The sequence below is a fragment of the Callithrix jacchus genome, chromosome 9, assembly GCF_049354715.1.
Source record: "Callithrix jacchus isolate 240 chromosome 9, calJac240_pri, whole genome shotgun sequence".
NCBI lineage: Eukaryota > Metazoa > Chordata > Mammalia > Primates > Cebidae > Callithrix > Callithrix jacchus.
Window position 1 is genome coordinate 122828789 of NC_133510.1, and position 20848 is coordinate 122849636.

General features: G+C 42.6%; 1 protein-coding gene across 24 annotated transcripts in view; it reads right to left on the reverse strand.

The window, feature by feature from the left end:
• CIT (citron rho-interacting serine/threonine kinase) overlaps positions 1-20848 on the reverse strand; it is a 190073-nt gene that overhangs the window by 31310 nt on the left and 137915 nt on the right. For 12 of the 24 annotated variants that reach the window (XM_035257803.3, XM_035257795.3, XM_054238964.2 and 9 more), the window contains 8 exons: positions 17842-18039; positions 16896-17089; positions 13284-13419; positions 11309-11413; positions 3978-4118; positions 2759-2866; positions 979-1141; positions 525-689 (listed from right to left, as the gene is read on the reverse strand). In XM_035257803.3, coding sequence (XP_035113694.1) covers positions 525-689; positions 979-1141; positions 2759-2866; positions 3978-4118; positions 11309-11413; positions 13284-13419; positions 16896-17089; positions 17842-18039 — 1210 coding nt within the window. The remainder of the gene's footprint in view (positions 1-524; positions 690-978; positions 1142-2758; positions 2867-3977; positions 4119-11308; positions 11414-13283; positions 13420-16895; positions 17090-17841; positions 18040-20848) is intronic. The other 12 variants (XM_035257805.3, XM_035257804.3, XM_078337417.1 and 9 more) reach the window with 1 other exon arrangement.

Sequence of the window (20848 nt, forward strand, 5' to 3'; positions counted from 1 at the left end):
CTGGAGTGCAGCGGTGTTTTCTGAGCTCACTGCAACCTCTACCTCCTGGATTCAAACTATTCTACTGCCTTAGCCTCCCAAGTAGCTGGGACTACAGGAGCATGCCACCACACCCTGCTAACTTTTGTATTTTTAGTAGAGACGAGGTTTCACCATGTTGGCCAGGCTGGTCTCAAAATCCTGACCTCAGGTGATCTGCCTGCCTCAGCCTCCCAAAGTGCTGGGATTACAGACATGAGCTACTGCGCCCAGCCTATTTTCTCATATTATTTAAATATAATCACATAATGTAAGATACATGAATGATATAGACATGTGGACCCCTACATGAACTATCACTGGAAGGATACAATGGCTAAAAGCAATGGTTGACACTGGGTGAGGAATCTGAGGATGGGGAACCGGGAGACTGACTTCTTAATCTTTATCCCCTAGTATTACTTGTAATCTTTACCATATGCCTGCATGTCTTAGTCGATCAAAAGAAATTTCCATACAACACCAACGGCCCCTTGAGAACATACCCTCTGGAGTTGAAGACTCCTTTCTCCGGCTCGACGGCGGGGCCAGCAGGCTCATGGCACTGGGCTGGTGCTCGGGCGACCGCACGATGGCGGACATGGCGATCTGCTGCCTCGCGGTGGCTGGCGTGGATGGGTGTGGGTGGTCCGTCGCTTTGCGGTGGGCAGCTGCAGAGAGACCAGGACAATGTCTTTTGGTTAGCTGGGTCACCTAGAGGACCAAGCCAAGTGGATCGTCCCTGGGCTGTCTTTCAAGGACCTGAGACTAAAAGAATATGCGTCACATCCACTTGTCAACGCACAGGGGCCATACGTTTTTCAGACATGGGATGTCTGGGCGGAAAGCATATGGGCCGTAAACAAAGACACTGAATTAGTCAGCCTTGGCTGATCTCAGGGAGATCAATCCTCTGCCTTTTCCACAGCCTTGAGCACTTTGGAGAGAGCGAGCCCCTACCTTCCTCCCGGGCAGACCGGAGCTCAATGCGGGTCTTCTGAAGGGCTTCCTCTAGCTCTGCACAGCGAGCTTTCTCCTTCTCCAGGGCCAGCTTCAGCTCATTGTACTGCAGAGGAACCTGTGTGGGCAAAGCAGGGTCCTCTTTCCGTCGACTAAATAAACCCTAGCAATGGAAACAGAGATATCTCCTAACTCCTGGAAACTGGCACTTGAAACTAGCTAAAGGAAATCTGACTCGGGAGGAGCAAACCACAAAAGCCAGGAGCATACTCACTGTAAGTGTATTTAGTAAAAATGGCATGTGAAGGGGGGGAAGGGTAGGCTGAGCCACAGCCTGTTCCAGCCGGCTGAAAAAAATAGGGGTGCGGAAGTTTTCACCAAGAGGATTAAAGATGCTTGAGTGGCCACCTCTTCCTTTAGCATTGCCAAGACAGGAGAGTCATGTCCTGAGTCTTTCCCATTCAAAAAATGGAATCAGGAGAGTATGGTGTATGGAGTCAGGAGAGATGGTTCAGAGGTCACTCTTGCCTTGGAATATGCCTCATGATGCTCAGTTACAAGACACAGAGATGAGTGTTTTGTAAAAGGAAGCAAAATTTAAAAAGGAATGCTAAAATGAGGTCAAAACAAGGGACTTACTAATAAAGAATGCAGATGGAAATATTTACATGAAAAAAAAGGAAAACAGAATAATGCAACTTAAAAAAAAGTTAATTAAAAAAAAATACAAATGGAAACACCCTAACTAAATCAAGTGACATAACCAGATAACAGTTCACTGCTAAAATAAAAAAGATTAAATATCGTAAGCATAACAACCATATACAGTCACGCAGCATGCAAGAAAATCCTTCCCGTGCAGCCAATGTCTAGTGGGAGGCAGCCTCTGAATGCTGGGCTTATCCCCTTACAGTGAAGATGGTACCGGAAATACAGAGACCACTGTCAACTTCAGTCCTCCACTCCTTTCTCCTAGGTATTCTAAGTCATCAAGGCCTCCCCTGTAAAACCACTGCCACTGCCACTATGGTATGCTTCTGCATTTAGAAGGAAACTGCAAGCTCCTCCGGCACTTTTCTGGAACTGAAAACACCTGGCTAAACCTAGTATGAAGGCTTCAGTGGTTTGGAAAAGCATGTATTGATCAGGCTTATGAAAAACAATCTTCTCATGTGCGCTACATATAACCCTGCCCCTAGTTTGTCATCTGTTTGTCTCTTACAGTCTAAAAGGGATGTTTGGTACTTGGCAGAGGGGATAACTGTCTGGTCAGACACTTCAGGGAGGTCACTCCAGCTCCCTGAGTTCCAGTCTCTTTGTGAGCCAATCAAAAGGACTGGACTAGACCACTGTTAAAGTCCTCTCTGGAGTGTGGTACAAGGACCTGAACAGTTGAAGCCCTATCCTCGTACTTGCTAACTCCCTCTAGAGTCAAGTAAGCATGACTTAGGTATAAATCTTTCTCTCTGTGTACACCCCCTCTGCCCCAGCTGCTATGTGTATGTGTGGACTGCGGAGGGATTACTTCTTTAACAGAGAAAGATACTATTATTTCAATGGCCATAAACAGAAAGTAGTCTGTTAGACTTGATCAATGATATCTTTTGATAAGACCTATTGTAATTATCTCAAAATCTATTTTTCAACCGAAAATAAAACAAAAAAAATGTGCACTTGGTTTTCTTCTATGTTTCTATGATTGTATATCACAGTGGTGTCCACTGAACCATGAATGATGAGTGAAACTGACAACTCCCACTTCTCAAACACTTTGACTCACCTTTTTCTTTTTAGCAGGTTGGTCCATTTTGGCTTGCAGAAAATCAATGAGTTTGGTTTGTTGAGAAATAGTGCCTTCCATTTTCACCTTTTCATGAGAATAGAGAACCTAAAATTCAAGAAAACAAAATAACCTCTGACCCAGACAGAAGTATATTTTTAAGGCTGGGACTTGAAGAAACTAAAAAGTGAAGTTGTTAGGATACTAACATATGAAAATCCAACACAAACAGTACCGAGTCAGTATTTATTTAGTCCCAATTTTACTGCAAAGGAGAAAAAAAGATATATTTATAGATAAATAGATGAAAAAGTAAAAATAGCAACTGGTTCATTATAGGTCATGGTCACTATAGAAATCTTCCAACTTCTCTGAATGGTTAAAATCTTTGAAAATAAAATCTTGAGGAAAATACACAAAATAAGTAGCACAAAGATACTGACACTTTTACCAGATGACTTTGCACCATCATGCTTTGCCACTGCAGACTTTATTTATTTATTTATTTATTTATTTGGAGACAGAGTCTTGATCTGTGGCCCACACTGGAGTGCAGGGGCGCAATCTCGGCCGACTGCAAACTCCACCTCCAGGGCTCAAGCCATTCTCCTGCCTCAGCTTCCTGTTTGGAAAACTCTGCCCCTACCGCGAAAGCTCTCTCTCTCTCTTTCCCTCCCCCACAAAGAGGCTCCCTTATCTCTCACTTTACATACCGGCCCTAGCCCTCCCGCCGCCCAGCTTCCCACCCAGCAGTTCAAACTGACCAACAGTTGCCCACCACTTTGGCTTTCGGCTTCCCCACTCCCTCAGCCCTTCTGCCCCCTATAAAACAACCCTGCCCCTCTGAGCGGCGCGGCCATTTTTCCTTTTCGTCCCGGCTGGCCCGCCCGGAGGCTCTTTCCTCTCAATAAAGCCTCAACTTAAGGAATTTCCTCTAACCTGCGGTCCGGTTTTTTCCGAACGAGCTCAGTCTTCCCGCAGAGGGTAGGTGGGACACTTCCCAGGTAGCTGGGACTAAAGGCACCCGCCACCACGCCCAGCTAATTTTTATAATTTTAGTAGAGATGGGGTTTCACCATGTTGGCCAGGCTGGTCTCAAATGCCTGACCTCAGGTGATCCGCCCACCTCAGCCTTCCAAAGTGCTGGGATTACAGGCATGAGCCACTGGACCCAGCCATGCAGACCATTTTTCAGTAGATTCCCTTTCCCAGTCCTCACCTGAATGTTTTCTAGCTGATACTCCAGGTCACTTCTTTCTGTCTTCAGCAGATCAGCCCGATCTAGAGCTTCTTGCAGTCCTTGAGTCAGACGGAAAATGTGGTTTTTCTGCAGGTCCATCTGCTGCTGTAATTTGGCTTGCTAGTGGGGAGAAGGGCCAGGGAAATGCTTGATACTGCACACAATACAATTTGTTCCCCCGCTGTTCCTATTTCAAACTAATTTCAGGCATGGCACCAGAAGTACAGCTTTTGAAATCATCTCAATTCAGAATTACCAATTGTCATCTACTCCAAAAGGATGCAAGCACAGTTAAAATGAATTTGCACAGCACAGAAACCTCTGCTGGTCAACAAATCCTAGGGTCCCCACTGTCACAGAAGTCCAGACTGCAGGGTTGGCCTTCCCAGACAGAGTTCCAATTGAGGATATTTTGGTACTTAAGACCATGAGCCATCAGAGTGGACACCTACGGCAGTTCGACTCAGTGCTATGATAACTGAGTTCCAATTTGCCTTTATTTTTTGTTTTCAAGATTTCGTTACTATGAAAAATTACTCTGTGCAGGCAGTGTGGGATACCCAAAGAGAAATCACATCATCCCTTACTTAATAAGTGCCCCATCAGGGTGAGAGACCCCAACAAGTACACGAATAGTCACAATCATGGGTGATATTTCTACAACGTCAGGGGAAAAGAAGAAGAAATCCCAGTTGCAGTACAGAGTGTTGATAAAACTCAGAAAAGAAATTCAATTGAGTATATTGAAAATAGTTTTGTGCTGCAAATCTCACTCCAATTTTTATAATGGACGATAACCAGAAAATAGGACAGGCTATAAAGATGCAGGTTTCATGGCTCTTTTTCCTAAAATGCATCTGTTTCTAAAAAAGCAGGAGAGACCAAGCATCCTGATGAGATGGTGCTTGATTTTATCCAAACCCTAGATTATAGCTTAACTACACTTACTGTGGCCCAAATAATCTCTTCCCTGGTAGCCTGGGCCCTCTGCAGAGTTAGAGACAGAGAGCTACTCAAAGCAATAATCACCACAGGTGATTCCAAAAGGTCTATGGCAGCCCTGAAAGCCCTCCATCCCAGCAGGCCCAGAGCCATTGATAATCTCAGAATTTCCTGGCCCTCTCTGTCTCTTTGCTTCACTCTAGCTCTCTTTTTCTTTCCATTTACACTCCTCACCTCCCCTTCCTCTTAAGAGGTAGCTGATTCCCTAAGGCATTGTGTTGCAGTAGAAAGACCCGGATGCTGGATCTAACAGACCCTGGATTACATCCTGACTTTCACACTTATCATATCACTGATACCTGTTAAAGTCTGTATGTATCACCTCCCAGAGCCTCAGCTTCTTCATCTAAAAGTGGGTATACTAGCTTGCCTCACTGGATGACTATTAAACACAGTGCCCAATATATAGTAGGTGCTTAGTGAATGTCCTTTCCATTTCCTTTGTCCTTCTTTCTTCCCTCCATTCAGTTAAGGTGCTCCCTCTCATCCTCCCGTCTGCCTTTCCCTACCAGTACTGCCACAAAGCAAGAGGTACCAACTAAAGATCACTTGGAGCCGGGAACAGTGGCTCATGCCTAAAATCCCAGGACTTTAGGAGGCTGAGGTGGGAGGATCACTTGAACCCATGAGTTCAAAGTGGCAATGAGCTGATTATGCCACTGCATTCCAGCCTGGGTGACACAGCAAGTCCCTGTCTCTAAAAAAATAAAAACAAAAATTTTAAAAAGACCATTTGGCCCACATGCATAACCTGGAATTTCTGAATCAAACCACAGAGCCCCCCTACAATACAGGAAAAAAGGAAAGAAAACAGCTAAGCTACCCTCCTCCGCAGCATGAGTGTTTTCTTCTGCAAATTACCCTCTTTAGTTTCTTCCCACTATTTTAGGACAACATTAATTACTAGGCAGAAACCAGAGAAACAAGTGCTGGGGACGAGAATCTGTTTGGTGACAGCCAAGCCCAAAATATTTTTCTAGAATAAACGCATCAACTGTCCATTAGCTTTCCAAGAAATAGGCTGGTTATTCGCAAAAAAAAAAAAAAAAAAAAAAAAAAAAATGTAAGAGAGGCATTTGTATTCTATGAAATGTTTTTCAGAACCACTTACCTGCTTCCCAGAGAGAAGCAAACAGAAGCATATTCATGGGTCAGTGTTAGACTGAAAGGGGGGCCTTAGCTGTGTGTTTAGACCTGTCCAACAATTTTACAAGGGTGACAGAAAACAGAGAAAAAAGGGGCTGGATAACAGAACAAGATCATGAAACAACCCCTGTCCCCTGTGGGCTGGAAGACTAGATCAAGACTAACATGAAAAACTTCAGTAGGATGGTGTTTTTTACATTGCCAACTGAATAAATATAGAACATGAAGATGTTTTTAAGAAAAGCAAACTTGTGGATGGGTAGGTAGTGATTTACTTATTTATTTATTTTTTTGCTTTTTTGAGAAGGAGTTTCACTCTTGTTGCCCAGGCTGCAGTGCAGTGTTGCAATCTCAGCTCACTGCAAACTCTGCCTCACAGATTCAAGCGATTCTCCTGCCTCAGCCTCCCAAGTAGCTGAGACTACAGGCATGTGTCACCACACCCAGCTAGTTTTTTGAATTTTCAGTTGAGAAGGGGTTTCACCGTGTTAACCAGGATGGTCTCGATCTCCTGACCTTGTGATCTGCCCGCCTTGGCCTCCCAAAGTGCTGGAATTACAGGCGTGAGCCACCACGCCTGGCCAGGTAGTGATTTAACAGATCAATGGTGTCAACGGTGTAATCAAAACTACTCAAAGAGCCCGGATAATTGCCAGAGGTTTAGAGCCCAGTATGGAGGTGAAAAGATACCAATGTATTCAATGCTACTCAGACCACATGGACTGATAGGAATTCCCTGTGGAAAGACAAATCTACCAGAAAATAACATCCAAAGCTTGAGGGGGATCTAAAATGTTTCACTTAAAAAAGAGAAGCTGGCCAGGCACAGTGTCTCACGCTTGTAATCCCAGCACTTTGGGAGGCCAAGGCGGGAGGATCACTTAAGCCCAGGAGTTTGAGACCAGCGTGGGCAACATAGGCAGACCCCGTCTCTACGGAAAACTTGAAAAAATAAAAGAGAAGGCAACTTGGAGTGGAAAAGCTATTTGGATCTCTAGTTGACTGTCACAGAGATAATAAAACCAGTTATCTCACAGGAATGTTGCAAGGACTGTAAGAGTTAACTCACGTAAAGTACTCAGAGAGTCACATGGTAAGTGCTAACTAAACATTGATTATTTAAATTGTTAATCAAGTAATCTATTAATCAATATTAATTTCTCATTTTAGCTGGAGATATCAGACTACGTTCTAATTTCACTTGTTTCAACATAAAAGAACCAATCGGTAAAAGTAGAAGGTTTTATTCAAAATAAGAATGTTCTAAGAATGAGAGTTGCTGAAAAATGAGTTGGGATATCCAAAGTCACTGTAAGTATTTAGGCCAAGGTTCAACAGCACCTACGTATGATGAGTGTTGGGGAAGGGATTTTCTACCTTGGATGAGAGATGAATTTGACCAGGACTGGCAAATAGGTTTTGATCATTGGTGCTACTTCCAATGAACTGATAGTGGCTGTGAAGTGTCATGGTGAGAAAACTTCTGAAGCCATTTTGGGCCCAGGAGGAAAAAATGTGGAAGAAAGATCCATTAGTAGTTTTCCAGGAGCAGAGATAAAGGGAATAGTGCTGGAAATTCAGACTGGATGATTTAAAAAGTCTTTGAATTCTGAGACTTTGACTGTGGCTCCATTTAAAAGTCTCCATATAGACCGGGCATGGTGGCTCATGCCTATAATCCTAGCACACTGGGAGGCTGAGGCAGGCAGATCATTTGAGGTCAGGAGTTCAAGACCGGCTGGGCCAAGATGGTAAAACCTTGTCTCTACTAAAAAAAAAAAAACAAAAAATTTAGCTGGGCATGGTGGTGCACACCTATATTCTCAGCTACTCCAAAGGCTGAGGCAGAACTGCTTGACCCCAGGAGGTGGAGGTTGCAGTGAGCCAAGATCATGCCACTGCACTGCAGCCTGGGCGACAGAGAGAGACTTTGTCTCAAAAAAATAAAATAAAAATAAAAAATAAAAGTCTCTGTACTTACAAAGAGGACACTTAGGTGGAAACCTTGGGCACATGCTTATACGGCACACACCAACCAGGGAGCCCAATCACAATGAGGACAATAAAGAGCATTCTTGGTTCCAGAATGGTTTCAACTGTCACCGAAATCTGCGTCAGGCTCAATGTTAGCCAGATGTCCGTGTTCAAATAACTTTCTGTGAGGTACATCCTGGGAACTGAAAATGTTCTCATGTAGGTTAGAAGTGAGAAGGAGTGAAGTGAATCGGGATCCCGGCACTCTATTCCTAGATTTGTCACTGACTCACCACATAACCTTGGACCAAAGTATTGAGCTGTCAGGGCCAGCTCACCCTCTCAGAAGGAAAACAGGACAGGCAAAAGCCTTGATTATTTCTGTTCTGTTTCCAGGATGTGCCTAAAGTGGGAAAACTGTTCATCCCACCTAAAAGACCCTCATTTTCTATTTGACCACCAGGTACATTTAACATTTGCATTGTAGTGCTGTTCTTTTTTTTTTTTTTTTTTAAGAGATGGGGTTTCACCCCTGACCATGTTGGCCAGGATGGTCTCAATCTCCTGACCTGGTGATCCGCCTGCCCTCAGCCTCCCAAAGCGCTGGGATTATAGGAGCAAGCCACCATGCCCGGCCTAACATTTCCATTGCAGTGTTGCTCTTAAGGCTATATGGTGAATCCTATGTGTGTTCACCAAATATGTGTGTGTGTGCACGCACGTGCCTACGTGTGTGTTAATTTTATTTTTTAGATTTTTACAGTGGCAAAATACACGTAACATAAAATTTACCATTTTAACCATTTTTAAGTGTATAGTTCAGTGGCATTAAGTACATTCCTATTATTGTATAACCATCACCACCATCCATTTCTAGAAGTTTCCCAAACTTCCACCCATATTTTTCATTTTAATTTTTATTTTGAGACAGGATCTCACTCTGTCACCCAGGTTACAGTGCAGGGGTACCATCAGTACTAAATGCAGTCTCAAGCTCCTGGGCTCAAGTGATTCTCCCACCTCAGACTCCTGAGTAGCTGGGACTACAGGTGCACACCACCATACTTAGCTGATTTTTTTGTTTTGTTTTGTTTTTTGGTAGAGATGGGGGTCTCACAATGTTGCCTAGACTGGTCTCGAACTCCCGCCTCAAGCAATCCTCATGCCTCAGCCACCTACACTTTTTAAAGTATCATTCGATAAAATATTGTATACTCACCTGCAAAAATTTCACTACACTTTTCAAACTTAACAGTACAACAATATTATTTCTATCAGCAAAGCGCTTCAGGAGCTATGGGTATCATGTGACAAAACCTCATCAGCCAGAACAGGGCATTCTGGTTAATTAAACTGTCAGGCTCACTAAGCGTTAAACAGAATACTCTTTGGAGTCCAATTTTTCATTAGATATCTTTATAAAGTGCATTTGGCCTTGCAGGTCAATCCTAAAGAACAAAGTAGAATCATCAGTGATTCAACACAGAGGGTTCTGGCTGGGGAGTGGGAGGGAGTCATCAATTTAAATAGCGATTCTCAGAGTTCTGTGAAAAGGATGGGTTTACAAGATCAGTGTGAGCTCGTCTTTGATGCCTCAAAAGCAGGGCACACATTATTTTTAACCAAATTAACCCAATGTTCAAAAACCTTCATGAAATTTGGTACTCAGCATAATCTGATAAAATTCTGCCCTGTGCAGGAAGCTAATTTGCATCGATATCCTATGGGCATGAAACTTAATATACTTTGGATATTAGCTCTAAAGAACAATTTAACTCAATATTCATTCACCCATGTATTTAATAAACTTCTATTTGGCACACACTATGTGCTTGGCACTCTACTAAGCATCACGTAGAAGGATAAAAATGACAGAGACCCTCTGGCCTTCATGACATAGCCTTTTAATGTGTTAAATACCATAAGACAAGTATTATGTGACCCTCCCCATACTCTTACTTGAAAATTCCAATTTCAAAATATCTAATTTGGATCTGACTAATTGTCACTTTCAAAATTCCACCTGGAATGGAAAGCCAAATACTGCATGTTCTCACTTATAAGTGGGAGCTAAGCTATAAGTTTGCAAAGGCATACAGAGAAGAGCGGTATAATGGACACTACAGACTCAGAAGGGAGAAGATAAGGAGGGGAGTGAGGAATGAAAAACCACCTAACAGGTACAATGTACACTCTTTGGGTGACAGACACACTAAAAGCCCACCAGACTTCACCACCACACAATTCATCCATGTCACCAAAAAGACACTTGTACCCCTAAAGCTATTGAAATTAAAAAATCTTTTTAAGAAATTTGTTTCCAAGTCCATGCAGGGCATGGGGAAGCATGCCTGTAATAGCAGCACTTTGGGAGGCCAAGGCAGGTAGATCGCTTGAGCCCAGGGGTTTGAAATCAGTCAGCCTGGGCAACATGGGGAAACCCCATCTCTACAAAAAAAAATATGAAAATTAGTCAAGCATGGTGAATATACCTATGGTCCCAGCTACTCAGGAGGCTGAGGTGGGAGGATCACCTGAACCCAGGAAGTCAAAGCTGCAGTGAGTAGTAATTGCACCACCACAGTTTAGCCTGGGCAACAGAGCAAGACCGAAGAAAAAGACTCCGGAGAGAAATGAGCCACCAGTCATGAAAAGACACAGAGGAAACCTGAATGCATATTACTAAGTGAAATCAGCTGATCTGAATGGCTACATACTGTGTGATTCCAGATATACAACATTCTGGAAAAGGGAAAACTATGGAGACAGCAAAAAAGACGAGTGGTTGCCGGGAATTGAGGGTGAGGAGGGAGGAATAGGCAGAGCACCGAGTACCGTGGGTTCTTAGGGCAGTGAAACTATTCTGTATGATACAGTAAAGGTGGATAACTGTCATTATACATTTGTCAAAACCTACAGAATGTACACCAGAGTGAACCTAATTTAAAGTATGCATTTGCAGTGATGATGATGTGTCAGTGCAGGCCCACTGACTGTAACAAATGGATCACTCTGGTACAGGGTGTTGATAGTTGGGGACACTGGGAGAGGAGGGGACAGAGAATATGTAGGAACTCTCTGTGCTTTCTGCTCAATTTTGCTGTGAATCTAAAACTGCTCCAAAAAAATAAATCCTATTAAAAGAAAAAACTTCCACTGGGCCCTTATCCCAGGTGTTTCATACTCACCTCCTCCAGAAGCCTCTGTTTGAGCTCTCGTTCCGTCTCCAGCTTCTGCTGTAAGCTTCGGGCATTCATTTCAAGCATAGCATGCTTCTTCTCCAGGTCATTGAGCTAGACATTTGGGAAAATTGGCATGATGCCACATTTAGGAATGTTAGATACTGACAACATTTATGAATGTCCATGAACCTTCACAAATCAAGAATGTTGAGTTCTAAAGGTCAGAATGTAAAGATTGCTTTTTTTAAAATACAGAGTCCCTGTCACTGGTGAGTCCTCCATAGGTTATTACATGAGGATGGAAATTATTTCTAAGGGATGGCTCTTAAATATAGCGGTGACAAGTTCTAGGAGGATGACTGCTCAAGGATTTATTTATCTGACATGCCTTGGCTGAATTTAATTAAATAATCAAATGCTGAATGCTTATAACCTGCCATTATAGCTTTTAAGACGAAAGGATACCCAAGCTCTCAAGGATCTTACATCAAGTCAAAAAGCCCATTACTAGACATGTACACAAATAATGACTGCTTTGTCAGATTATAAGTTTGTTAAGAAAGGTTTGGGAAAGAGAAATTCATCCCAATTAGAAGAAGATCAAGACAATAAGGTACTGCGAAGTCTGGAGCTTTAGAAGATGTGAAGGACTCTGCTGCTTACCACTTTAAGAATGGTCAACTAGAAAAAAATACTTTACACATTAAATATAAAAGGCTTCACTTATCTCTAATAAATCTAGTTTCCTCATGCTTAAAAAAAATGGTAACCTAGTTTCAGGGAACTCAGGAACGTTCCTGAGTAGAGTAGAGAGCTCTGGCCTTAAATCTAATAATTCTGTTTCGATTAATATAAGCAATGGTAAGAAAATAATCAAGGATGTCCATTGAGATTCAAGTCCATCACATTGTTATTTATATGGCAAAATACTGGGAGACCAAATTTCCAATACAAGTTTAATGATTAAAGTAGATACTTCCATGCAATTTATTTTTTTAGAATCACATGTTCAAAAAATATTCAATAACTCAGAAAAAAACTGCAGTTAAATGATTTAATAAAAAACATGTAAAGCTGTATACATGAGAACCTAATTTATAAAAATACATACATGTGTATGTATGTGTATATATGCATAAACATAAGCACAGAGACTGCAAATAAATTCACCAGTAAAACAGCAGTGATGGGTGTTCCTTTACTTTTCTGTGCTTTCTGTATTTTCCACAGTGACCCAAATAATTCCGTTTATATCATGAAATTTTCTGAACAAAGTTACAGAAAATATAAAATCAGATTGTTATCTTGTGTATGTGCATGAAAAACAGTGTGTATGTATGCATCTGTGTGTTCATACATAAAACTCCTCTGACCTTCACTTTGGTAATCTGTAAGATGGAAGCTCCTATTCTGTATCTCTCAAGAGTATTAGAGAAAATCTCCAAAACATTGGTTGTGACTGTAAATGTAATATGGAGTGTCACATGGATGGAACACATATATTTCCGGTGTGAAATGTTGAGAACTGGCATGTGTCATCAGCCCTGTCTTGACCCTGAACTTGGAACACAGAGAAGCTGAGCTGCATTACTGCAGCAATGGGTTGAGCATTAGTCACTGCTACCAAGGACTTCCTAAAGATGTACAGCATTCAATCGATAGAGCCTTCTGGAAATAAGATGCCAGACAACCAGAGAGAAGAGCACCCAGATCAAAATTCAAACTTCAAGGGCCCAGACACACAGACATTAAAAAAGTCACTGGCTGACTGTGATTACCCGGTACCTACCACACCCACCCATGCTACTGCCAATCAAAAATGTCCCATGGTAAAGCAAAACCATGGGACATTTTTGGAGTACATGAACATATGCTTATCAAATATGTTTGCCATGGATTGCATCTGAATTTTTATCAAGCGCATCTTTAAAAGAAGGAAATGAAAATGTTTTCCTAAAAAGCAGAAGAGACGGGCACTGACCTTGTCAGAGAGGCTCTCAGCCTTCAGCTTCTGCTCTTTGAGGGCCTGCTGCAGAGCAAGAATCTCGGCCTTGTGCTCCTTCACTGCCAGCTCCACCACCTGGCGAGACTCGGTGATCCGCTGATCAGCTCTCGCCCTGCCAGAAAAACACAGGTCAGCTTTTGGAAGCCCCCCTAAATCCGACATGCTGAAAGAAGGCTGGTCCATCTCTAATCCCAATGAGCAACTAAACAGGCTGCAGGCCAGAGAGATGCCCAACCTTGACTCTTAGGTCCAAACTGTCTTTCTTTCCAACAGCTTACTGAGCAAAGATGTGACCCATGTTAGGCTTGGGTAAGAATAATGAAAACAGGCCAGGCACGGTGGCTCTCACCTATCTCAGCAGTTTGGGATGCCAAGGTGGGTGGATCACCTGAGGTCAGGCGTTCAAAACCAGCCTAGCCAACATGGTAAAACTCCATCTCTACTAAAAATACAAAATTAGCCAGGCATGGTGGTGCACAACCCAATCCTAGCAACTTGGAAGGCTGAGGCAGGAGAATCACTTGAATCTGGGAGGCAGAGGCTGCTATGAGCCAAGATCACTACACTGCACTCCAGCCTGGACAACAGAGCAAGACTCCATCTCCGAAAAAAAAAGAACATGCAAGGAGTTAAAAGTTTGTGGGTACTCATCAAGAAACTGAAAATTAAGGCCAGGCACAGTGGCTCACACCTGTAACCCCAACACTTTGGGAGGTCAAGGCAGGTGGATCACAAGGTCAGGAGTTCGAGACCAGCCTAGCCAACATGGTGAAACCCTGCCTCTACTAAAAATACAAAAAATTAGCTGAGAGTGGTGGCACACATCTTTAATCCCAGCTACTACTCAGGAGACTGAGACAGTAGAATCGCTTGAACCTGGGAGGCAGAGGTTACAGTGAGCCGAGATTGCTACACTGTACTCCAGCCTGGGCAACAGAGCAAGACTCTATCTCAAAAAAAAAAAAAAAAAAAATCTGAAACTTGAATTTGATGAATGTCTCCACAAATAACACTAAAGAATAGAAAAACCAGAAGCAAACTGGGAAAAAAAATCACTTCCCTTCCTCCATTTAGGTATTATGCTTTCAACTTCCACACTTCGGTTTATACAGTCTCCTCCACTGACCGGTCCCTCCTTCACTACTCTGCAAACTCAAATCTAACTCAGTCTGCAAGGATAAATTCAAATGCTATGATCTCCATAAAACTGTTCCCACTTTCTCTTCTCAGAAGTAACCTCTCCATGTTCTGTATCCAAAGCATAACTGTATTTCCCTCCTAAATATATATACGTATTTGAGATGGACTCCCACTCTGTGGCCCAGGCTGGAGTGCAGTGGCGGGATCTCGGCTCACTGCAGCCTCTGCTTCCCAGGTTCAAGTGAGTCTCCTGCCTCCCTCAGCTTCCCAAATAGTTGGGACTACAAGTGTGTGCCACCATACTCAGCTAATTTTTGATGTTTTGTAAAGACGGAGTTTCATCATGTTGGCCAAGCTAGTCTCCAACTCCTGACCTCAAGTGATCTGCCCACTTCGGCCTCCCATCTCTCCTAAATATCTGAATGCATATGTCCTCCAGTAGACTCATATCCTCTTGAGGACAAGGAGTAACGATTATATTTTATTCATCTCAGTATCTCACATAATACCAAAACAGAAAAAAGAAAAGAAAGGCACAATCTTTCACAATTGTCCTGAAAGCAGACATGAAATGAAAGCAGACTAATGCTAGTCTTCCTGAGCACAGTTCATAGTTACACCTTCCATGTATAGTTGTGTATCTCTCAATGCTGAAGCCAGATCCTACCCCCAAAATGATCTCTGTAGCTCTCTAGAAACAGCTAGGATAGGAGCTGGACTTGAGGGAGGGAGGGAAGGGGTCTGTGGGAAAACAATCACAACTTACAATAAGGATGGGGGAGTCTTAGGATTCAGAAGGATGCTGGAACAGGAGACTTAAATGGAAGTCCTCCACATCAACAAATACCCTGAGTCGGGAAGCAAGGAGGAGCTACAAAAAGGAACTATTTCTAGCATTTCTCTTGAAATGTAAGGGTTCTCATCTTTTACCTCCAAACTTTCAGAGCGCAACTCAACTTTGCATAATCCATGTGACACATTTAGTTGAGCCTATTATGGCCAAGTAAATGCGAGAGATACCAAATGAGTGTGATACAGACTAATTCATTGATCAACATTTCTATGGATAGAATAGCTTGCTGGAGGAGCTCAGAGAATCACAGGAAGCTAAGTTTCAGAGGAAGGTGACTTGAGCAAGGTTATGAAAAATAAATCCAATCCAGCTGTGCAGACAGGAAGTCACGGGGCACACACTAGCCCATATCGTGCCTTTGTACAAACTGGAAAGAGGCACCCGTCCTTCTAGACTACTTCTTTCCATCTGTGAAATGTCATAATGTACCAATTTTGTCAGAAACAAAACACTTTCCTGTCATAAACTGTAACACTGTCATAACAACTCTTCTAATCTATGACATCTTCAATGTGACCAGCAACCCTTAGAGCTATGGAGCACACAACTGTGCCACAGTTGCCCCGCAAGAAGTGAACTCTATACTAGTGGAACTGTGGAAACAAAAGAATGATACTGCCTGAACTGATTATTATCATTTCCTACTAAAGAAAGGGGGGGGGGGCGGGGCAGGGAAACCAGCCAAGCGTAGTGGCTCACACCTGTAATCCCAGCCATCTGGGAGGCCAAGGAAGGCAATTACTTGAGGTCAGGAGTTTGAGACCAGCCTGGCCAACACGGAAACGCCGTCTCTACTAAAAACACACAGAAAAATCAGCTGGGCATGGTGGCACACACCTGTATTCCAGCTACCTGGGAGGCTGAGGAAGGAGAATCCCTTGAACGTGGGAGGTGGAGGTTGCAGTGAACTGAGATGGTGCCACTGAACTATAGCCTGGGTGACAGAGTGAGACTCTGTCTCAAAAAAAAAAAAAAAAAAATCACTAACTATTCTTGTTCAGCAGTGATTCTCAACTAGGGACCATGGAGACACTGGGGATATTGGGGGCAATGTCTGGAAACATTTTTGTTGTCACAACTTGGGAAGGGGGCTGTTGGTGGCATCCAGTGAGAAGAGACTAGGGATGCTGCTCCATATCCTACAATGCACAGGACAGCCCCCATAACAGAGAATGACCCAGAGCCTGACATGGCAATAGTGCCAAGGTTGAAGACCCCTGGGGTAGAGTGAAGATAAGCATTGCACATGGCCAGGATTCAAATGGTAATGGTCTTGCTGTAGTCACTCTAATAAGAAACCTGATGAGAATGTTTCCGCAAAGAAAACAGAGGCATTTGCCCTGATGCCCAGGCCTCATGCGTGGAGAAAATGAATACCAGCCACAGCATCCAACTCACACTGTCTACGTTTACAACTATGATGACCACCCCCATCCTGGTTTGCCCAAGAGTCTCCTGGTTTTTAGCACCAGGAGGCTTGTGCCCCAGGAAACTTTTCAGTCTCAGCTGGAAGAGCTGATTACCCTGTTCACAACTCTCAGGCAAATCCTGCTGCAGTTCCCGGTCATGAGCTTTCCACAAACACAAAGCCCCACCTGCTCTGTTTCTCGGTGTCCAACATCCTCTGCAGCTCTCGAACCCGACACTCAAACTGGGATTTCTCGTCACCCAGGACGCTCCTCCAGGCCTCCCACTGCCGCTCTTTTTCTAGCAGCTCGTCGTTTAGGGCTTCCAAATCCATGACCTGTTCCTCCAGCATGGTGCATGTGGTCTTCAGAGCCTCCATCGTCTGCAAATCAGTACCACTGATTTGTGCCTTGTATTTAAACAAGGATTTCCTGGAGATGACTTTGGTCGTGTCAGTTTCCGAAAAGCACAAGTTGCTAACTACAGTTTGAAATGCGGTTTGTCTGCAGTCCAAGGGGACCAGGCAAGAATGTATGAAGGGCCACTTCTGCAGCCACCTTAGAGGCAGAACCCAAAGCAAAGCCAGGGGAAGTGAGCAAGCTGAAAATCAAGCCATTTACACTGATCTCCCAAAGCATTCGCTTTTGTTTTTATTTTTATTTCTTTGAGACAGGGTCCAGCTCTGCCACCCAGGTTCACTGCAGCCTCAAGCTCCTGGGTTCAAGCAATCCTCCCACCTCAGCTTCCTGAAAAGCTGGAACTGCTGGCACATGCCACCAAACCCAGCTAATTTTTATCTTTTCTTTTTCTTAGAGACGGGGTCTCACTATATTGCCCAGACTGATCCTGATCAGTCAAGTGATTCTTCCTCCTCGGCCTCCCAAAATGCTGGGATGACAGTCAGGAGCCACCACACTGGCCCAATGTTTTAAAATCAAAATTATGAAGAACTGCACATTTTGAAAGGCGATTTTTAAAACTCTAAAGACTTGGAAACAAGACATGATTATAAAAAGAGCCCAATGACTATATGAGTTTCAGTCTTGGAACCCTTGGGAGACTGTACCAAGCACTCCTCCTAAAATCCTTCTCAAAGTCCTCCAGGGATCTCATGACTCTGTTAACCCTCCTTACTTGCTTCTGGCTGGTGAGTTGCATCTCTCGTTCTGTGATCTCCCGGCGGAGGTGGTCCACTTCACTTCGCAGTTGTACAATCTCATCGTTGGCGCCAGAAGCCTCATCGAGTTGTTTGGACAAATAGAAGTTTTGGTTGTTGAGTTCAGCATTGTCCTCAGTCAGCTGGTTTAGCTGCTCCTCCAGGTCTGTGATGACCTAAAAGAGGAAAGAAATCTAGTTACACGCCAAGCATATTCACTTTAAATGAGAAATTGCTTCTAGGACTATGGATTTCTGAACACACATGACGTTGGCAATCAACATGCCGTTCATGAGTTTGCCCGCTCGACCTTGAGAGCCACGTCCAAGCTCCCACATCCACCCACTTAACTCTAAACATGAGCAGTGGTAGAAAAAGACTCACTTTCTCTCTAACTCAGGACATATCTTAAAAATATGGCAAAAGCAATCAAAAGTGATCACTGTATGAAACAGATGATTTTGAATGAGATCAAGTTGACAGAAATAATGCGGAAGGAAAGTGCAAATTAAGAATAGACTAGTATCACAATCAGCTAATTAAGCTAAAAATGCCCGTGACACTATCTAGAGGACCTTATTATTAGAGACGGCCATAGTCTTAGAAAGCAAAATGAAGTTCTTATCAAGGAAGACTGACAGAGAAGGACACCAGGAGTTATTTCAATAATATCATAGGCAATAAATTCAATTTCATACAACAAAGAAAAAAAAACTTAAGGGAAACTCAGAAAAACCCTGAAAATACAATACTGTACTATAACATCACTTTAATGGATTTTACTATACAGTTTGCTCTCAGACAATGGGAAGCCCATGTATATGAAATTGTCATTTTATTGAGAGAGATTTAATCGGGTTTTGCTAAATTACTTTCCTGCTCAGTAGCAGAATCATTTCAATTTCAGAGCATTTAGCTTTCCTATTCTCTTTGCTGAGGTTCAGTATTACTGCTTGCAGAGAGCTTTTATGTATAATACTTTAGAAGTTTAAGGGCAATTTTCTAATAATAGTTGGACTGAAGCACACTGAAGTAAATTAAATTTTATGTAACGAAAAGAAGGAAATTAAAAGGAAATGCTGTTAAGTCTACAGTTATTAATTGTTTCCAATTTCTAAACCTAGAGTCAATTTCGTTTATGAAATGTTGCTATTGCTTTCAAGACTAATTCCCTATTTTAACCCTCTTTGATTATCAATTAAAAAAAAAAATCCTCCCAGGCACACAAATTAAAGAACATCAATTAAGTACATTTGTCCACAAATGTACTCAGAGGAAATACGTTTCATTTTGTTAACTGAGATGATAACCTTTTCGTGCTTGCTCTAATGGTCTAGTAATTTGCTTTTTAATGTCAAAAGCCACATTAATTCCCAATGTACTGTTTTGAGGTACACCATCGGCTACAAGAGGGGGAATAAAAGTTATCTGGTCAAGTTCTTAGCTCAGATATGTTCTTTATCAAGGAAGACAAATAAAGAAAAGCTGCACATTTGTCATGCCTAGCAGACAGATACTTATCACTTGTGGGATTCCTGCATTTCCCTTCCTGTGACATGCTAAATCTCCTAAACCAGAAACAATGAAAAAACCATACCCACTAGTAGTTCAACTGATCTCTTTCCTGTATGTAGTAAAACCCATTCCTTAAGATGTTTTTCATAAATGTCTCTATTTAACTACTATGCCTCCCACTACCTCTTTCCCAAAGAAAAATAAGACAGACAAGCTGGCTTAGAAGATAATGTTATAAAATGGATTCTGGAACCCCAAATAATCCATCTGACCTTTGCTGGGTTGGTTTCTCCATCTGTGATATGGGAGTGAATGCTATATTTGTCATCTGCTTTTTTTTTTTTTCTGATGGAGTCTCATTCTGTCGCCAGGCTGGAGTGCAGTGGCCCACGATCTCAGCTCATTGCAACCTACACCTCCCGGGTTCAAGTGATTCTCCTGCCTCAGCCTCCAGAGCAGCTGGGATTCCAGGCACCCGCCACCACACCCATCTTAGAGACGGGGTTACACTGCGTTGGCCAGGCTGGTCTCAATTTATTGACCTCATGATCTGCCCGCCTCTGCCTCCCAAAGTGCTGGGATTACAGGCATAAGCCACCGTGCCCAGCTGTCATCTGCTTTTACTTTTTAATTTTTGAATTTTCTTACATGTTATTTGACCTTAATGTATTGTGTGAAATACAAGGAATAAAAATGAATAATCAAGATGACGCTTCATTTTTAAAGCCTCTTGGAGACTAAATCGACTATAGAAAGTCCACTCATATGAAAATACGTCATTGCCAAAACAATGTACCTGCCATTCAAGGATATATTTAAGATTTTGGGTACCTGCTTTCTTTGATTCATGAAAAAAAAATGCAATTTATCACTTGTGATGGTATCCCATTTCTGCCACCTCTTCTTTTTCTCCCAAAATTATATTACAAAATGCTAAAGAAGAAACACTTGAAAAAAGGCAATTTGATATTACTCAATTGAGATGGGCCCACTGGAATAAGAAGGGTCTTTCTATTTCCCTGTTGTCATCCGGTTTACAAAGGGTCTCGTTTCTCTGATCGTATTTCCGGTTTGTGATTGCTGGTTCTATATTTGGTCACCATCTCTATACTGCCCATTTGACAAGAGAAGTGTTACACGTTTTTTTAAGGTAGCCATGCCGAGATCTAAAGCATTTTAATTGATTTGGACTGTTTATACATATATTCTATCTACCCAAGCCACAACACAGTTAGCTTGTGACCTTGTTTCAAGTTGCTGCAGTTGTGATAGTAAGAGTTGGACGCAGCCACGCACACACACATACATTACTGAGTTTACAGATATTAAATTGACTTATGACACAGAGAGTAAATTAATGATCTCTGTGGAGTTTTTTTAAAAAAAAGGTATAATAATAGGCAATGTTCACTACTGTCCTTTGAAGTAGGTATTATTTTATTTCTGTTTTATAGATGGGGAAATTGGAAC